The 21,037-nt window shown below is 39.5% G+C and overlaps 1 protein-coding gene across 1 annotated transcript; it reads right to left on the reverse strand.

Annotated features, from left to right (window-relative positions):
• Nucleotides 1-11,280: 11,280 nt before the first annotated feature.
• Nucleotides 11,281-15,241, reverse strand: MED10 (mediator complex subunit 10). The gene is made up of 4 exons (XM_027680887.1): nucleotides 15,063-15,241; nucleotides 14,819-14,902; nucleotides 13,360-13,462; nucleotides 11,281-12,221 (listed from the first exon to the last, which is right to left on the reverse strand). The coding sequence occupies exons 1-4, from the start codon at nucleotides 15,233-15,235 to the stop codon at nucleotides 12,126-12,128; spliced, it is 456 nt and encodes a 151-aa protein (XP_027536688.1). The 5' UTR covers nucleotides 15,236-15,241; the 3' UTR covers nucleotides 11,281-12,125.
• Nucleotides 15,242-21,037: the final 5,796 nt, after the last annotated feature.

Here is a 21,037-nt window from a genome sequence, read left to right on the forward strand (position 1 = left end):
TTCTTTATAAATCAGATGTAGTTACTCTAAGACAGCAGTTAGACTCCTCCTTAGCCTTTTAACCAGGATAAGCCAGGTCCTTCCCTCTGGCCAGCTCCAGCGTCATGGCCATCCTGGTGGCCTTCCAGCAGGCTTACTCTGCGTGGCTTCAGATCTTCCTGGAACCCTGCATGAAAGGGAAGTTTGCTCCTGTACCCTATGAAGTCTGGTTTTCCATTTATCCCAGTCATGTCATCAACGTGTTTGTTTCAGGACAAAGACCAGGTTAAAAAAAAACTCAATGAAAATTAACCAAATTACTTAATGAAAACAAAATTCATGTGCATTTCCTCATAAATGGTTCTAAGAGACTATAGGGACATAGAGATGTATCAAATACATCACAGCTTTCAATTCTGTGGAATCACTTCCCCTAAATCAAGGCTATCTCTTGTGCAGAGAAAAGGAAGGGAATGGCCTTGGGTTTAGAACATAAGAGGTAGGGAAGCTATTCCAAAGCTTTACATGAATGGAAAGATACTGTCAGAAATTCAGAAAAGGAACTCAATCCTACCTGGCTAAGGATGTTAGTATTGTCTGAATTGCTAAGCAACTATGTAATGGTTACTGACTTCGAGATTAAGTAAATTCTGTTATTTCAAGAATGAATTACAGTCTACTCTGTAGAATTTAGGGGAACCCAAAATTTACTCTCTACTGATACAGTACTTCTCAGTCTTTCACTTTACACCAGCCTGCCACTAACATGTTCATACACTGGTTAAAAAATACAAAACCCTTAATCCAAACTGGGATACCCAGATAGAAGCAGCCTTCTTTGCTCAGTTTTTCCCCCCTCCTTGAGATGTTTTAATATCACCAAACCTAAAGCTGTTCTCTACCACTCAAGTCCTCCTATTTTTTTGAATCTGCATCTCTGTCAGTACATGACATAAAGACGTATTATAGTAATCAGGGTTCTGCTGAAGGTACAGTATCTTGTTTGACACTTATGAGATTTATGAGCTAAAATAAGTCCCGGTCAGCATAGATGTTAACTATTTTAAAAAATGCTGTTGAAATCATCCCAGAATAGTTTTTATTTTTTTTTTAATGACATGTTAAAATATTTTACAATTTCCAGTTTGTAACACTGGAATAGGTGGCAAAGCGTGTTCAGCCATTTTGGTTGTTTAACACCTCAGGGGAAACAAAAAAATTCAGTGACATGAAAAGAGATGCCATACAGAAATCCACACAGGATACAAGGAGAAATTATTCAAATGATCAGCCACTCAATACACTGCAGATGTAAGTATTCATTTATGACCTTTTGTGATTTGTATTATTTAAGAAATCTGTACCACATACTTAAAAGGAGTACATAGACCACTGCATAATACTCATCAGTTAGAATGATTCCGCTTTTGATTGTACCATGAATGCAATGTGCCAAATGATAATTGTCACCTAGTGAAAACTGGAGAGGTTCTACGGACCTCAACAGACCGATTTACACTGGTCAAGCACCTGATTCATCGTTCTTTGTACAGCAACCTCCTCACTTGGCAGTTCCCAACTGCTATTTGGGGAAGGAAGCTGATTTCACATTTGCAGTCTATCTGGGAATTTGTTTTTAATAAGGAAAGGTTTCTTCTGGGTGTTATTTGAGGATGAACAATAGCCCTAGAACTTAATTCAAAAAGCACCTCTTAAGCACACAGTTGTATGAGCATTTATCTGGCTGCGTGAAAAAGCTCTAAGCATCTTGGCTCTGTTGTTCTCCTTCTGCATGAGACCCCCCTTTGTTGGGAGACTGCTGCCATTGCAATCAAGGGCAGCAGAAGGCGAGGGGGCTGGCAGGCAGGGGTAGAAAGCAGGCTGGGTTTTCAGGCTAATTACAAGGTTTTGTGTTCTGGGTCACCTTGTAAATGAGATACGATGCTCAGAAAGCTGCAGCCAAAGCTGCTAGGCAGAAAGTGGAGCAAATGCACAAAGGTTCTGCTGGTTTTTACCCTTTCTTGAACACAACCTGCAATTTTCATGGTGAGCAACTGCAATGGCTCCAGAAAATTGGTTCCTGGGGCGTCTTGCAAAATAGACAAAAGTTGTTTTTATGATCCAGGCAGTAAAACCATTCAGTCTGGATCTGGCGAGTGACCTGTATTAACGGACTTCTCCCCTCAGAATTCTTTTGACACACTTGCTAAAGTGCATTCAAATTAATTTTAACACAGCCTGAAAAAAACGGATTTGAGCAGCTTTGTAAGCTAATGCTGCTTCAAAATATTTTGTCATATTGATTAGTTCAGCACTCTTTCAGTTTAAGGTTGGCACATTTTCTGATTATCTGTACTGCACATATAAAGCACTTCTAGTCTACCTGAGGAACAGGTCTGGAGGCAGCTGGAGCTTGGTTCCTACATCTTCTCTGCCTGTAGCCTGTGTTTATGGTTCTCATTCACTTCATAATTCTGCAACTTGAACCACACTTGCCACAGGAACATTGTGAAAATTAGTATTTGCACTGCTCTTTGGAGATGCCTCAGCCTCACTCCTGTTATTTTCTCGATGACAGTCTGCCAGTAGTTTATTTACACAGTAGGATTCAGTTTTGAAACCCTGCTTCACATAAATGAGAACCAAAGAGACTTTCAGTCTTAAAAAAACCATACAGGGGGAATATGGTAGACTCAGACCATACCAGAGCCGATTCCTGATAGAGGGTATGGATGTTGTGGGGACATGGAGCTGCAGACAGGACTGTAAGAGCACTACAGGGCGCCCCACGTAACGTATCGCCCATTGTGTCTGCACACTGCACCTCAGCTTTACCTGCGCACCTCTGCAAGGAGACGACTTTGCTGCTGAATATTTGCAACCCTAGGGGTATTTAAAAGATGTACAGATGTGGCACTTATGGACGTGGTTTAGCGATGGACTTGGCAGTGCTGGGTTATGGTCTTAGTTGTCTTTTCCAACCAAAACAATTCTACGATTGTATTTACCCAGGATGCTGTCAAGGACATCAGGATGGATCTCTGTCCCTCACAGGCTATTCCCAGCATGCCATTACAAGACCTGTCCTCTTACAGTTTTGGCTTGGTTCCTGCCTGCCTTGAGCAACATGGATCAGTCATTTGCAGAGAGAAAAACAAAGGATACAGTGAATCATCACTTTGATAACATCGATCAGGCACATAACTGCTAGAGCTTGCTCATAAATTTGGGGGTCGCAAGGTTTACTTTACATCAGAACCATCGTGTCTAAGACATACATTTGGACTTTGCCTGGCTTTTAGTGAAATATTTTAACTGGCGTAGCTCAACTTTTATAACTTAGTCAAAGAATACCTGAGTGAAAATTTATGGTCTCCAACATTAAGAATTTCTCAGGAATGTAGGAGGGCTGGTAATATGACCTTGTCTCTTCTACCTTTATACATAAGCATTTTTTTAAGCTTCTTTATCTTCTTTCAAATTCTTTGTATGTAACATTTAGAGTCATTGGTTTTGCAATTTTAACATAGTTGCAATAATACTAAAGGTTGCTGTTGTATAAGAGCTTTAACTGTATAAAAAAATTCAGTCACTTTTGCACATTCTCTCTGTAGCAATGGAACAGCATCTTACTTTAAGACACATCAGTCCTTTCAAATTAGCAACAGTTTGTTGTTCAGTGCACCTAAACGTGAAAGAGGCAGTAAATCAATGCCTGCCCTCAGGTCCCTGGGTTCCACCGTTATTGCAAAAGCCGCAAAATTAAACAAGATTTTTATTCTAGTGAACAGAGTCAATTCAGACCAATGGAAGAATGGGAGAATATTGTTAATTCCTCAGGCAAATCTAAATCTTTCATCCCACCCTTACTGGGGCTACCTCAGAACTGTTGCAAAGACAACTACTATAAAAATAGATCAGAGTAGCCTTTATGTCTCATCATCACATCTCCCAAAATACTGCTGCCTCTGCAATACTTTTTTCTGTTGCTATGCCCAGGACATAAACCAGCTTCAATAATTTGCAGCAATTTATAATTATTGATGAGTCTTGAGGATGCCTTCTTCGAAGGGAGTACATATCCCATTAACCATGTATTTGATTATTGGGACCTGCTTCAACCCCCTCTTATTCTATTGACAACTGAACAAGATTGTATGGAAAGTGTTCTGCAGTTTTCTAACTCTGCAGTATATAAGATCACTTGCAGAAAACAGGCCAGCAAAATTGTTATAATTCCCTTCAATTTTTAATAGCTCTCTTGTGCTGTGGCTTTAATCTGTATGAAATTGTTAAAGCACTGAGTAAATAAAGCAGCTGTTACAGTTCAAGGAGCTACAATATGGCCACAACTTTCTGAAGAACGTTCAATACTACTGCACAAAGTACATATATTCACTTACAAAAATATAAGTTACTAGAGAATACAGAATTATAGTTCAAAAAAAGGCTCCTGGATTCTTATACGAGAAAATGTCAGTAGGTTATAGTATGTACAGTGTGGTACGGTGGTCAATTCATCAGAATCTGAAAAATGCACAATTCCTGGTTGTGTAGAGCTGGATGACTCCATATCTGTACATTTAAATACCATTTTTATATGTATTTATTTATTATTGCTAACATGTATCTGTGGTTATTTAAATGACTGTACAACTGCAGGCTATGACAGTTTGAACTCTCACATGTTCTTTTAAATGCATCTGTGTTTACTTGACCAGCTGAAGAGTACAGATAAGAAATGCCAAACCTATGAGACAAAAATTCCTTTTTCTATACTTTCAAAATGCATTTGTTCTAGTTCCCAGATGGTTTATAGGGGTGAGTTAACATGTTACAATATTAAGACTCAGTCTACTAAGCTGTTTTGAAAGTAAATTTAATTTTATATATGAGAGGACTTAAAACAATCTGATTTTATTCTGTGCAAAGGAGGATATCTCTATAAGTTTTAGTTGAATATTTACTCTTAAAAAGCACATGTACCTGATGCAGCATCCTTGTCCTTCGCCATCATTTAGAAAAGAGGATTTCAAAATATTCCATCAAAGTTGACAAATCTTCTGAAAAAATACTGGAGGATTTTATATATGAACATAAACTGACATATACTTAATGCAATTGTTTGCTTAAAAGCTGTGTACACTGTCTTTTCCTTAGATGGCATGGTTCTGGATAAATAAAGTCTGTGCAGATATCTTTGTAGGCCACGAATGTGACTTGCCCAACTACTTTTGTAATCCTGAAATTATAAAGAAGAATGCTTCAATCACCCAGGAACAGCAAAAGCAAGATTATGTATCAGGGAAAGTATGTATTGGGGAAAAACTAACACAGCTTTTGGTGCAGGGAAGGCTTTACATAGATACAGGGAAAGCTGTTGGAGCTCCCTAAAAGTATATGTGAGTTTTGGAAAGCAATGATGCACAGATGAACTCTGTTTGGATTCCCTGATGGCCTTCAACAACATTCCTTGTAATGAATCTTAGAGCACTCAGGTTTTAAAAAGACAGAAATGAAGATTAGCAACAGTTCAGAAAAGAGTGGCAAGTATGAACTAAAGTACTAAAAGGCTTCCGTATGAGGAACAGTGATTAGCCTGCAGCCTGGAAAAAAGATTATTGGGAAGGGAATATTGCAGTATTCTATACAACCATAAGTGAAGTGAACAGGAGAGGAGATGCCTCCTCCATATATCTTCTAATGCAAGTACTAAGAATTAAATTAGTGGATGGCTGATTCAAAACAAATAGAAGAAACTTCTTCACATAATGCAAATATGGACTGTGGAATTCCTCGCTATAAGAATATAGATGTTACAGTTTAAAGGGGTTCAGAGGGCAGCCCAACAAATTCATGGAGGAGAAAAAAATTCCATGGAGACTTATAAAGCTCAAAGGTAATATACATCAGGATGACAGGATGAGGATGTCATTGAATCATAAAATTGTTAAGGTTACAAAAGACCCTCAAGATCATCGAGCCCAACCATTAACCCAGCACTGCCAAGTTCACCACTAGACCATGCACCTAAGTGTCACATCTACACATCCTTAATCAGAGACTAGGGAAGTGTACCAGACAGTCACCTGTGTACTGCTACATTGTTGAGGCACAATTTTCTCTGCCTGTGAATCCTCTCTTCACACGTCTATCATGTTTCCTCAGGCTGTTTACGTTCCTCAAAAAATGATAAAGGTAACAGCAACAGCAATATTTCCATGGCAAGCTTTGTAACTGATTCTATGATGAATTTTGGAGCAAAAAAAATGAGAGAAAGGAGTTTTACTAATGGCTTCCTTTCTTCCGCTTTCACCATAATCTCAGTGAGTTCCAACATGGACTCCTAATGGTTCTTTCCCTTCCACATGATCTAAATAGACCATCATTTCTAGCAGCAAGTCAGATTTTTCTTGCAATCTTAATGCTCTGCAACTTCTAGAGATCACAGAGGTTACACGTACATGGGACAACCTGAGGAAGTCCACTTATATAAAAGCAGAAAGTCTGCCCAAGGAAAAAGTGCATCTCTGAAGCTATGCGTCTTCTGCAGTATGTTGTGTAAGAGGAGAAATTCCCAGGCTGAGTAAAAAGCAATAAAGCAGCTGTCGTACAATTTATGCTTAAGATTGTTAAAAGAAGAAATGTTGTTGATTTTTTTTAACATACTTCAGTTAAATAAGATTTGCTGTATCACTGAATCCATCTTTTGTTTTATTGGGTACCAGATGTGTATTCAATTATTCATGTAAGTATTGTAACCTAATATGTGATGACCGGAAATTATATTAAATAGTCTTAGACCGAGTGACATCTAATGTTTGATTAGAGATCTAGTTATAGCCATTTTTATCTGCTGAAACTTCTTGGGTCTTGGGTTTTGACCATATAAGAGAATCTTTCAAAATAGTATAGGTCAAATGTAATAAAATAATAGATAACAGACTATTATGGAAAAGGAAGTAATACTTTGAAACAAATAACAAGCTGGAGGATGGAATTTCTCATATATTCAAATGATAATCTCTTACTTCAGCAGTGCATTTCTAAGGTGCCTAAGGGTAAAATATTTTCTCTACAAAAATGGCACCTACTGGTGATTTCAGTAACAGACAATTATAAACTTCTCTTTGTTTACTGACTAGGACTGAAAATTTCCATGATGGTAGAGAAGTGGCTTGGTATATATCATTACATTTATATCACCCAAGGAATTTTGAATCCTTAGCAGCCTTCCAAATAAAAGTTTATGAATGTCAACAATTAACATGAAGAGTAAATGCTATTTTTTGCAGCAGAAACTATATAAATATGACCCAAGTAACTTGTTAAATAACAAAGCTTAACACTAATTTTGAATAACCTTTTCCCAAAATATATAAAAAAGAGCCTTGTCTTCCTTCAAGGAATATTTGGATAAATTTGTTTAATGTAATGACCAAATTGCCAACAGCAAGTGAAGTAGATTCATGTCAGCACTTTAGGAACGGAAATTTTAAGTGCCATTTCTTAGCACATTAAGGGGACTTTTTTTTCAGAAGAAGAGAAGGAATTGTTTTAAAAATTATTATACTGTGCAGAAAGATGTTTCTTTTTTACTGTCTGCATTACATCTTGTTGAGACTAAACACAACCTAGTACTCAGTATGAAATATATCACAATACAGAAAATACAGATTCCTGATTTGAATTAACAGCATTACAAGAGCTGTTACAGAAGTATCCTGTAATGTGTGCTCCTCCATTATTTTAATTAAGAAAATATACAGGAGGATCTTCACCATATGGAAGTAATTGAAATACATGCAGCAAGCACAGAGCAGGACAGACATTCGTGTCACCTTGGCTCTCTGCTTTGCAGAGCTGGAGGACATCTGGCACCTGCCCAGAAACACTGCTGCTATTAATCATAGTAGAGTAAGAAATTACTTTGTGTTGAAACATGAGTATCCAGAAATATTCTTGGCAAGGATATTTCTCCATTATGAACTTGCTGTTAAGCTATTTGGAACACTTCTTACACATTTTTTAAGGCTTTGTTTATATAATTCACCTTTTGAATACATTGATTTAGAGAGGTTTCAGTAAACCAGCAAGTTCAGTTAGCAGTTTCTAACTGATCTCATTAAAATCTCAAAGATCATTTAGGGCAAAAATAAGTGGACTGCAGGGTTTATCTGCTCTATTTCTATGATCACAGGACAGTCAGAGATTAAATTATAGAGTACCTGGGGTAACTGCTAGAATTATAAGCACTTTCAATCACTTGGGAACTGCACTCATTGAAGAAAGCAATTTATAAAACCATCACAATATCAAATATTTGTGAAATCATCAAACCATTCCCAGCACTTAGCAGTTCATCCAACTAAATTAGAAAGATCAATCAGGGAAACCCAAACTGCTCTGCCTAGAATGACTAGAGAGTCAAGAAACTCTCTTCTGAATGGTGTAAGAGTAACAGATTGCCCCAGGCACACTGGTGCTTCATCTTATGCTGACAACTGGCTAACGACAGTATCTTGATCTGCATGAAAAAAACCCAAAGAGGTTAGCTGCAGCATCCAACTCCTGTAACAGGTACGTCTATTCTTGTCAGACTTCACAGCTCTGCATTAGGTTTTCTTCATGAGAGGGTTTAAGCATAAAAGAGCAAAAAGAGGTTTCAAGGATGCTGAGGCTTAACAGGTTGCAGCAAAATCCTTTGCACCTTCTTGATCTATTTCTTTCCATGCCCGAGCAAAAGAATTTTATATTGACTTTGTTTATTCTAAATGGAGCATAGGGGCACACGCTCCATCCTAAAGATCTGTGTACCCAGCAGCATTATCTAGTATCTCCTAATTTTACAATGTACGTAATAAGGATATAAGTAATTACCTGTTGTTACATATTCCCAGTTATTTCCAAAATCTTACTAAAAATTCAAGGACACATTTGAAACCCAAATGGTTTTATACTTTCCTTTGAGACAGATTTGCGTTGCCCTTTAATTATTTTAGGCTATTTGTTGCCTGGCTGATGTTATTTTGATGTTACCTTTAAATAAAATTCCAGCTCACCTCCAACCATGCAAACCAGGTAGCAGAGTGGAAAAGAGGAGAGATGTAAGTCTCCTTTAACAAATATCTTGAAGGTTATCATCTAACCAGAGCGTACATCAAGGTGATTCATATATATGCTCCTTTTCAGAGAACCAATTAACAAACTAGAGAAAAATTAGGTTGGATTTTTCTGTTCCATATGCAACTGGAGATGGAAAATACCGTTGTTTCTAGCAATTTTCATCCTACACTATAAACTCAAAGGTACTTATTCTGGCCACCTTTTCTTCTCTAAAATACACATTAATTACAACAGTTACCTCTCTTCTATATTATGCTAAATATGGACAGTTGCAGCAATAGCAATATTTTGCATGGCTAGCCCAGAAACAGTAAGTGAAGCAAGGACAAAATGATAGGGTAAGAAAGTCTCAAAAAGCTGGAACTGAAGCTGAGCAGAACATGAAACCTGATGATTTAGCAGAGGTTTTTTTCTAGGGTTATTTATTTATTTATATTCTTGATGTATGTATCCCTCAAGCCAAAAAAAATGTTTTCTTACACAGACTCCTCACAAAACACAGGCTGCTGGGATCTCATGATTAGGTGACCTATAAGGAACGTTATTCCCTAATTCTCCATCTCCACTAACTATCCCAATCACCATGTTTACCACGACCATCTATGTATCCAGAGAAAGTGTGTGTTCCATGCACTGGCTGTAAATCATCTCTCTGAACCGGGGAAGCTTTGGACCTTCCTCCCTTCAGCAATCACAGGTGCCAGTGTTATGAGGGTAACCATCCTCACTGTGGCCAGAGTTGGGTAGTTATTTTATTAACTACTGACAACAATAACAAACTATACACTTACAGAGCAGACATTTCACACATTTTCAGGGCCTCAGGGCTGAGGAAATGCTTGCGCCTCCATGGCTCTCTGACTCCAGGCTGATGGCAGGACAACAGGTGATGGCTTCAAACTGAAAGAGGGTGGGTTTAGATTAGATATTAGGAAGAAATTCTTCACTGACAGTGTGGTAAGGCACTGGCACAAGTTTTCCTGAGAAGCTGTGGATGCCCCATTCCTGGAAGTGTTCAAGGCCAGGTTGGAAAGAGCTTTGAGCAACTCCCCCATGGCAGGGGGATTGGAACTAGATGATCTTTTAGATCCAATGCAAACCATTCTGTGATTCTATGAATCTAAGAGATAAAAACAAGACTTCTTGGAAGCTCTAGTTTTTAAGTGTCCTACTCCACCAAATCTGACACACAAACTGCTGTCGGTGCTAGGAACCAGAATACTCCAGTATCCAGACCAGCATCTACAAGCCTCTTGCCCCCTACATGTTCTGAACTACCATGCAAACAGTTTCACCTACCTGCTGTTGACTGTTTTGCTCTCAAGCTTTTCCCCACATTATACACACTGGAAAAATACTTTACCCTCTTGTGTTCTATACACATCCCACCTGCCAGTCACAGGATTGACTTCAACAGCCTTAGGGACCTAGGGCAATCCAGGCTGAGCAAAACACGCTTTAAGTTCATGCAGTAAAACTGTGAAGGAAAAAGTGGCTAGTGGTGGAACAAAGACCAAACAAAAAAGGAAGTGCGCAGGATAATATCAGGCAGCAATTGAATTCGTTTAGACTGCCAAGTAATAAGTTTTAAAAGGAACACCTAGTTTTCTGTTTTTCTTTTGCTGTGTCAAAGTTTGGTCAGGCACCGTGGTGCTCGGCATCATGGATGGGCTCTGCTTCAGGCAGTTAACAGCACAGACGGTGCTTCAGGTGTGCAAAATATGGCACCAACAACTCAAACCATACCTAAATCCCTATTAAGGTCTTTAGCAGGCTAGACAGGTCTGCTATGGAGCACATGCATATAGTGCTATTTTGGAGCTCCTGCCCAAAACCATTCTGTTTAGCAACTAGAAGAAAGTTAAAGTAATAATTTGCTGTTGCAAAAAAAAAGGTAAATCTGGAAGAACAAATGTAAGCACAAATAGTTCCAGCTTCAAAAATGCCCAAAACTAAAAGAGCTCCTCTTGCTCCCACTGCAAACCCAGTGTTCTGCACACACACCAGACCCCTGGGTGAGGTGCCCATTGTGCTGTCAGGACCACTTTACATATCAATAGATCCCACGGATTACCCTGCAGCTAACCAGAAGGACTTCAGGTGACAATTGCTGATCCCCAAAATCTCCTGCTTCAGGTACTAAGACAGAAATTTTCGCTACAAAACCAAAATACCAAATTTTAACAGCCAAGTTTTGATATACATTTTATTTCTAAAACGGTGGAACTGAGGAATATGCTATTTTTTCACAGCTTTCAGTTCACACTCCAAAGAGCAGCATACAACAGAAAAACATCAGGATTTAGATTTTTTCAAATTTTATTCAACAACGTGTTTGCAGAATATGAATAAACAAAAGCTTACATTAAATACTGCACAAAACATTAAAGTTGCTGAGGAGATAGTCTCCAGGTATGCTCACTTACTCTATCCTCAGCCACCTGCACTGTAGCTCATAGAACAAAATAAAACATCTGAAGGTTTTCCTGGTTGCAACTAATTATGACACATGAAAACTGCAGCCCTTGACAGACTCCTGCTCAACAGAATTTGGCAAGACAAAAGCAGCCAACTGTTTGTACTGCAATTAAAAAAACCCCAAAGTTTACAAATGAAAAATAATCAAGTGTAATAAATGCATTTCTCTTAAAAACAGACGAGTGCACAATCCTGAGGCACAGTTTTCAGAGGCCAAAAAAACGTGTTTTTCTGCTCTGGAAATGCACTTTGTGGGAAATGCTCTGTATTGATGACCTGTAGGCATTTACAAATCTCCAAAACCTTTCAGGAAAGAAAAGCAGATTACCACAGGAAGTTTCAACTACAGTGTCTGAGTAGAAGTCTTCAGAAAGATAAAGCAGCTTCAGACCAGAACCATCAACAATCATCAAGCTCCTTTACAGTCCATCACTGCCATTTTTAATACAGTTATGAGGGCCTGGATTCCCCCTCTCTCCAATCAGTGTTTTTATAAGGTGGTGTCAGTTTATGGGATATTTTTAAAGCTATCGAAGGCCAACTTAGGGAGGAGGATCTTCTCCTCGAATAGCTTTGTACTTTGCCATGTCTTCTGGGAACACCTTTGTCAGTTCTTGAATTAATAGGCTTTTAAATTTCTGGAAAGAGAAGAAAATGTATATACATCATCTGAAAAATTTATTTAGATTTCATCAAGCAACGTTATCTGATGAACAGAAATGTTTGTACACAACACAGCCTCACATTTCAGTGACCTAAGATAATGGCACCCAAAAAAACCTCAAAACCACACAAACACAGAAAGATATGCTTACAAAATCCACAGAAAATGCTCAAGTGAAACCCACTAGCAATGCACTAGGCAGACTAAAATGGTCTTAAATTCCCAGAAATTAACTAGCATTTTCTCCTAAGAAACACTAAGAAGCTGGGCTTCTCTAGTAAACTCTGGTGCAGCAATATCTGCCTAACCTTATTAAGAAAAGCTGATAAAAGATATGTCCTCTCGATCTGATATGGAACCCACTCCACCTTCAAAAAGAAACTCACACTTGGCTTAGAAATACATAATTCTTCCCACAACATTTACAAGCAAAAAGAAAGAGAAGCTTAGGGAATAGGGAGATATGTCTACATTGCGCAGTACAATTTGTCGTACTCCACACTAATTAAGTTCAGGCAAAGAACATCCTGAAACACAAACAGCCCTTTCTCAAAACTCACTAAGCTCCCTTCTCTGTGCTTTTCTGCAGTAGTTCCAGCAGTTAAACAGTATCAAAGAATGCTTAAGTTCATCCTAGATGAAAGTACAACCTCAGAAAACCCCAAACACTGGCATGCATTTTCATTACTTTTATAAAGATTAAATCATGCTTATATTGCATGTTTGACGTTTTAACTCTCTAAGATCCATTCAAGACTGGAAAAATACCCCTTTTCTTTTGCTTATTTCTAAATTTACACACATCAGAATTACAGACCTGCAAAAAACCCCAAATAAAATATCTGTACTGGTAATACAATTGCAACCAAAAGAAAATCATAGTGACATCTGCATCCCCAACTGTGGGATGAACTACAAGTTTCCCTTCCTGAACAGGCTATATTAGCATCAATTAAGATTCATGGATGCACAGCAATTTCTAATACAAATCATATAATAACAGAATTTAATAAAGGTACAAGTGAAAAATACCTACATAATTAAAGAAAAGTAATTAACAAAGGCTTATCAAATACATTATTGCACCAATAATTTTATTAATTCTAGTTTACCTTCATTGTGTCAATTTTTCCTTTTACTTGCTCATTTTTAGCCAAAGCTCGCTCCAGACACTCTTTAGTGTAGAGCTGAGGGTTGCGGCCTTGATCGATGTATCTGAAAATAGAAAAGATACTGCCTAAATGACCAAATTCCTACTAGGATGCTCTCCAATGTACAGCATTATTTACCTTACTTTTTCTTTCTACTACTATCTGAAATGTGCACTTAAAAACCACAGTTTAACTCAGCCATTTCCAAAAGACAGTTCAAGAAGGACGAGGCTATGGCCAGCAAACAGCTTCTTTAAAACTCTGTTTCCAGGAAACCTGGAGAGCTTTGAAGAAAGTATTAAAAGCAAACAAAAATAGGTATCTACCAGCTCCTCACAGGCAGTAAGTACAGATGAATGAAGAAAGATGGTCTTCTTCCAAGCAACTGAAAGAGCAGTAACCATGAAGTAGCTTAGTTTGGACATGGTGAGTAATAAGCACAACAGAAATACAGCACCCAGCAATTCAAGGATGAGGAGGCACATACTATATGAGGAGGTACATACTATAGTAAAGAGTAAAAATCAACACAACTGTATCAGCAAACCTATATGTATTTGCAATACAAGGGCCTGGCAAAGGGAAATTCCATCACTGAGTAAAGAAAACAACATTTAAGATCGTCACCACAAATTTACAGCTGGAGTGAAAGCCCAACTCAAAAAAGACCTATATAGCCAGTAACACACTAGAATACAGCAGACCAGTGACATCTAGACTTACAAGACACACCAGTAAATTAACTTGTCAGTAACATCACTGAACTTGTTGTGTGTAGCTCTTCCTCTACACTTATGATTTTTCTTTTAATGTTTTAATTCTTTGCCACTCCTGAAACTAAACACCTGAGTACTGGCTTTATTTTCACCCCCAACTTTAAATCTCGACTCTATTCCACTGTAAAAGTATATTTCCAAAATAAAAGCTTGCTTACTAAATTGGTGTCCCTACCCATGACAGGGGGGTTGGAACTAGATGTTCTTTAAGGTCGCTTCCAACTCAACCCATTCTGTGATGTTATGAAATCACTAGGTTCAGCAAAATCTGTGTTACTGCCCGCACATGTAAAAGTCAACATGAAAAAAAAAAAGAAGAAAAAAAAAATATCTGAAAGGCCAGGTTGGACGGGGCCCTGAGCAACTCATCTAGCAGGTGGCATCCCTGCCTGTGGGGGGGTGTTGGAACTAGATGAGCTTTAAGGTCCCTTCCAATCCAAACCGTCTTGTGATTCTGTGAAAACACTTGTCTAATTTATCACTTATCTTACCCTCCTCTGCCTGCTCACGTTCTTGTGAGGCATTCAGAAGGATTGGGCTTAAGAGACCAGCAGCCCTCAGGGAAAATACTCAGGCTGCAAAGACACGCTACCTCGGGTCACCCCGACAGCAGCAGTTCCCCTTCCAGGCGCAGCGCGACTTACTCAAAGACTTCCAAAGGCACGCTGATATCGTGAAGCTGCTGCCGGCATTTGTCGATATCCTGCAAGCCCGTCACCATGAAATTCCTGTTGGGAAGAAAAACGGGTCGTTGTTAGCCGACTGAGGGGACACTGCGCGGGTGCGAGGCCAGGGACATGACACCCCAGCCAGGGAGACCCTGGGGCTGGGGAGGGTGGGAAGGGAAAAAGCCCCGCGGCCCGGCCCGGCCCGGCAACGGCCCCTCACAATTTCTGATTGAGCCCCGTCTGGCTGCTGGGCTGGAAGTCGCTGACAATGATGCCGAGCTGCCGAATGTTCTCCACGAACTTCTCCAGGTGCTCCTCCAGGGAGTCGAACTTCTCCGCCATCGCCATGGCCGCCGCTGCACCACCCCGGCCTGCTTCCGGCCAGGGGCGCATGCGCGGGAGGGAGGCGGGGAGGTGGCTGTGACCGCGCCCCTCCGGCACAAGCCACGCCCCCTCTGGCACAGGCCGCCTCCGCCCCCCTCAGGGCGGGGGTGGTGCTGCTTGAGTATCGTGGCGTCCGTCTGGGTGTGATTGAACTTGTGCTGTGTCTGCCGGTTCTGAGTGTTTTTCTAGTCTGTGTAGGAAATAGAAGCACGTTCTGCTTCATAATAAAAGCCTACACTGGAATCGTCTGGGTAGTGACAAAATGTAGAAACGCAGGATCGCAGAGCGGTTTGGGTTGCAAGAGACCTTGAAAATCATGCAGTTCCAACCCCTCTGCCGCGGGCAGGAACACCTTCCACCAGACCAGGTTGCTCAAAGCTCCATCCAGGCTGGCCTTGAACACTTTCCAGGGGTGGGGCATCCACAGCTTCTCTGGGCAACCTTTTCCTGTGCCTCACCACAGTGAAGAATTTCTTCGTAATATCCAATCTCAATCCACCCTCTTTCAGTTTGAACCCATTACTCCTTGTCCTATAGCATATCAGCCCATACTAAGTAATCCAGTTGCCATTTATCCCTGTGGGAAGGTTATTTGACATGCTTAAGATCCCATGGCACTTCACAATAACTGTATCTTTTATAAATAGCTTGTTTCCAGCATGCCTGTTTTTGGTTGAATCTGCGCAGATCGGTCCAGTAATGTCAGGAGATAACTCATCCAGCTCTGGAGTTCCCAGCACAGGAAGGATATGGACCTGTTGGAGCGAGTCCAGAGGAGGGCCACCAAGTTCATAAGACTAATGGAGCACCTCTCCTATGAGGAAAGGCTGAGAGAATTGGGATTGTTCAGCCTGGAAAAGAGGAGGCTTTGGGGTGACCTAACTGCACCCTTGCAGTACCTGAAGAGGCCTATAAGGAAGAGGGAGAGGGACTTTTTAAAAGGTAATGGCTTCGAATTGAAAGAGGAGCGATTTAGATCCGATATAAGGAAAAATTCTTTACTGGGAGAGTGGCACTGGAAGTTTCCCAGAGAAATTGTGGATGTCCCAGCCCTGGAAGTGTTCAAGGCCAGGCTTGATGGGGCTTTGAGCAACCTGGTCTAGTGGAAGGTGTCCCTGCCCATGGCAGGGGAGTTGGAACTAGATGATCTTTAAGGTCCCTTCCAGCCTAAATCATTCTATGAATCTATGATTCTATGATGATGGTTTGATTCACAATGAAGGGTTTAAATGAACATTTGAATGGAATATGGACTAACTAGAATAGATATTCCTGTAACAAACATGGATAGAGCCTTCCTAAATCTTCGTTTGCGAAGCCTAGCCATGAAAGAATAGATATTCTAATCAATCAACAGATTTAATGTATTTTATGCATTTTGTAGCTATAACTTGCAGCCATTTCTGTTCCACAATGAGAACCATCAAAATCAGCAGTTCTTAATTTCTTGGATGTATCTCTTTTTTCCATTTATGGTATCAATAACAACACCACCACCCTCAAATGGTCAGTTTCTGTTCTGGGTTACCATGCTAGATCAGTAGCAGAAAGTTGGGTCTTTGAAAAATATAAAGTATGCCTAAAATTAAAAAGCAAGTGTCTGTAAAGAGCACTGAATATTAAAGAAGATATAGTACTCTGCAAATGTGAAATAAAAAAACAAGCCTAGGATGCAGAAAGCAATTTATCAGATCTAGGCCTTGACAATATTGTCATCCTATTAATGAATTTTGTTGGATAAATGTATGCAGTGCTTTTAAGGTTAAAGATTGCTATGAATGTATTACCAGTTGTTAATTTTTTCTCGTGATCACCAACTTGGGCAGTGTTTTCATGTTCAGGGGATAAAAAGTAAAAAAGTGAAACCTGTATTCCAATATGAGAGAAAGAGAGAAAGAGAGAAAGAAAGAAAGAAAGAAAAGTCCGACCAATAAATGAATTGATCAATAGGTACATAGAGACAGAAAGATTTAGAAAGAAAATGTCATAGCTCGTGATGTAAATAACCATATTGCACTCATACCCTGATTTCCATACGGAGAGTGGGCAATTACTAGCTTGTAAGCTGGACATCTGCACTAGCAGTTAAGTAGGGTTTGTAATAAAGGATGGAATGAGAGGCCATATGGATCAATATGACCCATTTGGGAAGAGTAGCACAGATTACATAAAAGAAAATCCTGTTTTGCAAACCTCTAATGGGTTTTTCAAGGGGTCAGCAAGCATGTAGATAAGAGCCATCTAAATGATACAATCTACTTGATTTCCCATCAGCTTTTAGTGAAATTCTTGACCAAAATCTTTTAAGGAACTTTCCTGGTTTTAGCTAGGGAAGAGTTAATTTCTTCTCTGTAGCTGTTACAGTGCTGTGTTTTGGATTTGGAATGAGAATGGTGTTGATAACACACTGATGTGTTGGATTTTTTGCTAAGTTGTGTTTATCCTAAGTCAAGGACTTCTTTTCTTGTCTCATGCTCTGTCAGGGGGAGAGATCATAGCTGGGACAGTGACCCAAACTGACCAAAGGGATATTCCACACTACAGAATGTCATGCCTGGTATATAAACTGGGGGGAGTTACCCAGAAGCACGGCCAGTCTGGGTTTGGGAAGGGGGGCCTAGCATCGTTCAGAAGGGGGCGAGCAATTGCATTGTGCATCACTTTTTGTTTCCTTTTTATTATCATTATTATTATTTACCATTATTATTGTATTTTACTTTATTTTCAATTATTGAACTGTTTTTAACATACAAATTTTACCTTGATTCTCCTCCTCAGGGAAGGGAGGAGAGGGGAACTTGAGTGAGTGGCTGCGCGGTACTTAATTTCCATCTGTGCTTAAACCACGACAGGAACTAAAGCAGTGGAATAAGGAGAGAAATCTTTGACTAAATAAAGAACTGAAGGCCAGATAGGAAATGCAGGATAGGAGTAAACATTTAATTCTTTCAGGGGAGAATTGATCCCAGAGGAGTTCAACAGGGAACTAGGCTGAAAATTGTGCCATTTAATGTGTTCACAGATGACCCAGAAAAAAGATCAGATGGTAGATGGTACAATGAGAAAATTGGCTTCTGAGAAAGTTATTTGGCAGACTAAAGATGAATACAGGTTATAGGAAATTGTAGAAGGACGTAAAAAGGCTTTAAGACAGATCGTGTAAAGCAATGCACATAGCGAGCAAAAACCTCCTAGTTTCACATGAAGATTCGAGACCTCTTGACCGTTACCGTACAGGAGCAAGATTTGAGAATCGCCATAGAAAGTTCTGTGAAAAAATCAGCTCAGAGCTCAGCAGTGATCAGAAGTCATGTGGAGAGTTAGGAATGGTTAGGAAAAGAATGTGAGAACAAAGCAGAAAATGTCATTGTGCTACCGCATAAATCCATGGTTTGCCCCAACCTTGAATACTGCATGCAGTTCGGGTTCCCTGGAGTAGACCTGGAAAGGAGTCAGAGCAGGGCTGCCAAGACGGCTGTAGATATGAAATGGCTTCTGTAATAGGAAAGCATGAACCGACAGGGACTCTTCAGCTTCAGAGAGAGCCCACAGCCAATATTTTACTGGATCTACAAAGCCATGAGCGCTCTGGAGTCTAGACTGTCTTTCAGCACAAAAACTAGGGGCCATCAAATTAAAGACAAGAAGAGACAGCTTCAAAACATGCAAAAAGCAGTGATTTTTGTTGTGCAAAGTTCATCAGCCTTGTAGGAGTATTTGCCAATGGATATAGCAAAAGCTTAGCTGGGATGAAGGGAAAATGGGACAAATGCTTGGTAGACAGAGTCAGAGAGAGGTAGGTAAAGCACACCTGGCTCAGGAAATTCCATGAACCAAAGGTAGCCCAAGGCCAGGAGGGTAGTCAGGAGAGGTCTCATAGATGTTTTTCTTGTCTTTGCTCTTCAGCATTTGCTTCTGGTTACTTCTGAGCAGTAGCCATCTGAATCTGGGGGGTTACTGCTGTGAGGTGCTGCCTGCCTGGAACATCAAAGGATGGCCTGTGCTGTGTAGGATGCAGACAGATTGCATAGTGGTTTCTTATCAAGCAGAGTATAAAAAGGTTGATTTGAGAATGTTTAAACAGCTTTCAGGTCTGCAAAAAGATCAACTCACTGTTTTCTTGTTTAGTGGTATATATACTCCAGATAAATGACTTGTCCAATACAATATGGCACAATGTGGTGTTTAAGAATCATTGCTGAAAGTGCTGATACAATCAACTTCTCAGAAATACAAAAAGTGACAAATAATTAATCTCTTTTTCCGTCTCTAGAATTGTGACTCTCCTCTGAGCTCCTGTATTCTACTGCTAGCCAGTAAAGTGGAGGAAAATGAGTAAAGAAAGTAAAACACATCAAGTTCCAGTCACTCATGTTTTCCCTCCTTCTGTCTTTCTCACTTTTCTTCTGCATGATTGTATCTAATGCACCGATCACTTCTTCCTCATTCTGCAGACAAAGAAATGGAGGTTGAAATTTTAGACCATTAACTGAGAGAATCACCTACCTAAGAATTCCATTTGGGGAGCCGTCTACCCTTCACTGTTTTAATTACAACAGGTAATAAGCAGAAGAGAAGCAGGGGAGATAGATGTGAAGAGCACAGACGATACAATTTACTTGCTCTTGATATGTCGGGCTTATGGTATTTTGTTTAGAATGTTTTTCAACTGACTCAGAAGCATGTGGTATTTTCGCATTTTACTGCACAAAAATAATGTGATACAATAAACAATTTTTTAAAGTCAATTATGCAACTGAATAAGAGCTGTAATTACAGTTTCCATACAGATTTGGTGTTTAGTAATATGCTCATTAATGACTTGAAATAATACATCTTACCACAAGTTAGCAGGATGATGCATTTATGCATCATGGCTGGATCTCAATCTTATTGAAATCATCTAAATTTATTTATCTAAGAAGTAGCAGGATCAGAATTCTGTTCATAAGACAGTTTTTGGTCTTCTAAGTCCTGCAGATGTGGGGATTTTCTGGGACCTGATCCAAAGATAACTGAGACCCATGAGACTCTTTCTATTGATGGTGATGGACATTGGATGACAGTCTGTTCTCACAACGCTGGCTCCGAGGAGGTCAGCAACACAGCGAAGGACTTACATATATGTTTCAGGACAGGAATATTATTTCCACAGTGTAATGATAATTCATCTAGATCTGCAATACTGAAAACTTTTATTTCATAGTACCTTTATTATCCCATAAAGAATTGATTCTTAATTTTGTTTTTCAAAAATATGCTGAGAAATCAGTAGAATTATCTAGGGTTTTTTCCGCTCCATTTATGTTGCAGTTTTTCAGACTCAGTTTATGTTGCATCCATATTGCTGCCATATGTCATTTAAAGCAAAATTAAGATCTATTCTTCTGAAACACAGAGTTGCTTTTAATATTCATCAAGCAGCTTCATGTGATTTTTTTTTCACAGGTGTGAGAAATACATATATATATATTACTTTTAGAAAAATACTCTTCTGATTATACAATACTAAAAAGTAAGGCTGATTTGCCTATTGCTGTGTTTTTTGTTGAGTTTTTTCAAATATTTTTTCCCTGTAGCTCAGAATAACTAGAGCCTTGTATTTAAAACTAGTACTTTTTTTCATTACCAAAAATGTAGGAAAGAGGGCATAGGAATATCCCAGGCAGTAACATTTACTAAGACTCCCAGACCACGTGTGGTAGCAAATGAAAGGACCTGGGACCATTTTCCAGCACTGAGTCCAGCTGGCATGGAGCAGCCCTTATTTGTATTCCAGCTCCTGAAAGGTACCTTAAAGCAGATCTGGAA

This window comes from Neopelma chrysocephalum, unplaced genomic scaffold (genome assembly GCF_003984885.1).
Source record: "Neopelma chrysocephalum unplaced genomic scaffold, ASM398488v2 Primary Assembly neopelma1_22b, whole genome shotgun sequence".
Classification (NCBI taxonomy): Eukaryota; Metazoa; Chordata; class Aves; order Passeriformes; family Pipridae; genus Neopelma; species Neopelma chrysocephalum.

What these genes read in the sequence shown, in the direction of transcription:
- MED10 (XM_027680887.1), bottom strand. Translation starts at nt 15,235, where the DNA reads ATGCGCCCCTGGCCGGAAGCAGGCCGGGGTGGTGCAGCGGCGGCCATG. An exon ending in ACGGGGCTCAATCAGAAATT is followed by an intron (nt 14,903 to 15,062) that starts GTGAGGGGCCGT and finishes TCTTCCCAACAG; the next exon opens with GAATTTCATGGTGACGGGCT. An exon ending in GTGCCTTTGGAAGTCTTTGA is followed by an intron (nt 13,463 to 14,818) that starts GTAAGTCGCGCT and finishes TTCTATTTTCAG; the next exon opens with ATACATCGATCAAGGCCGCA.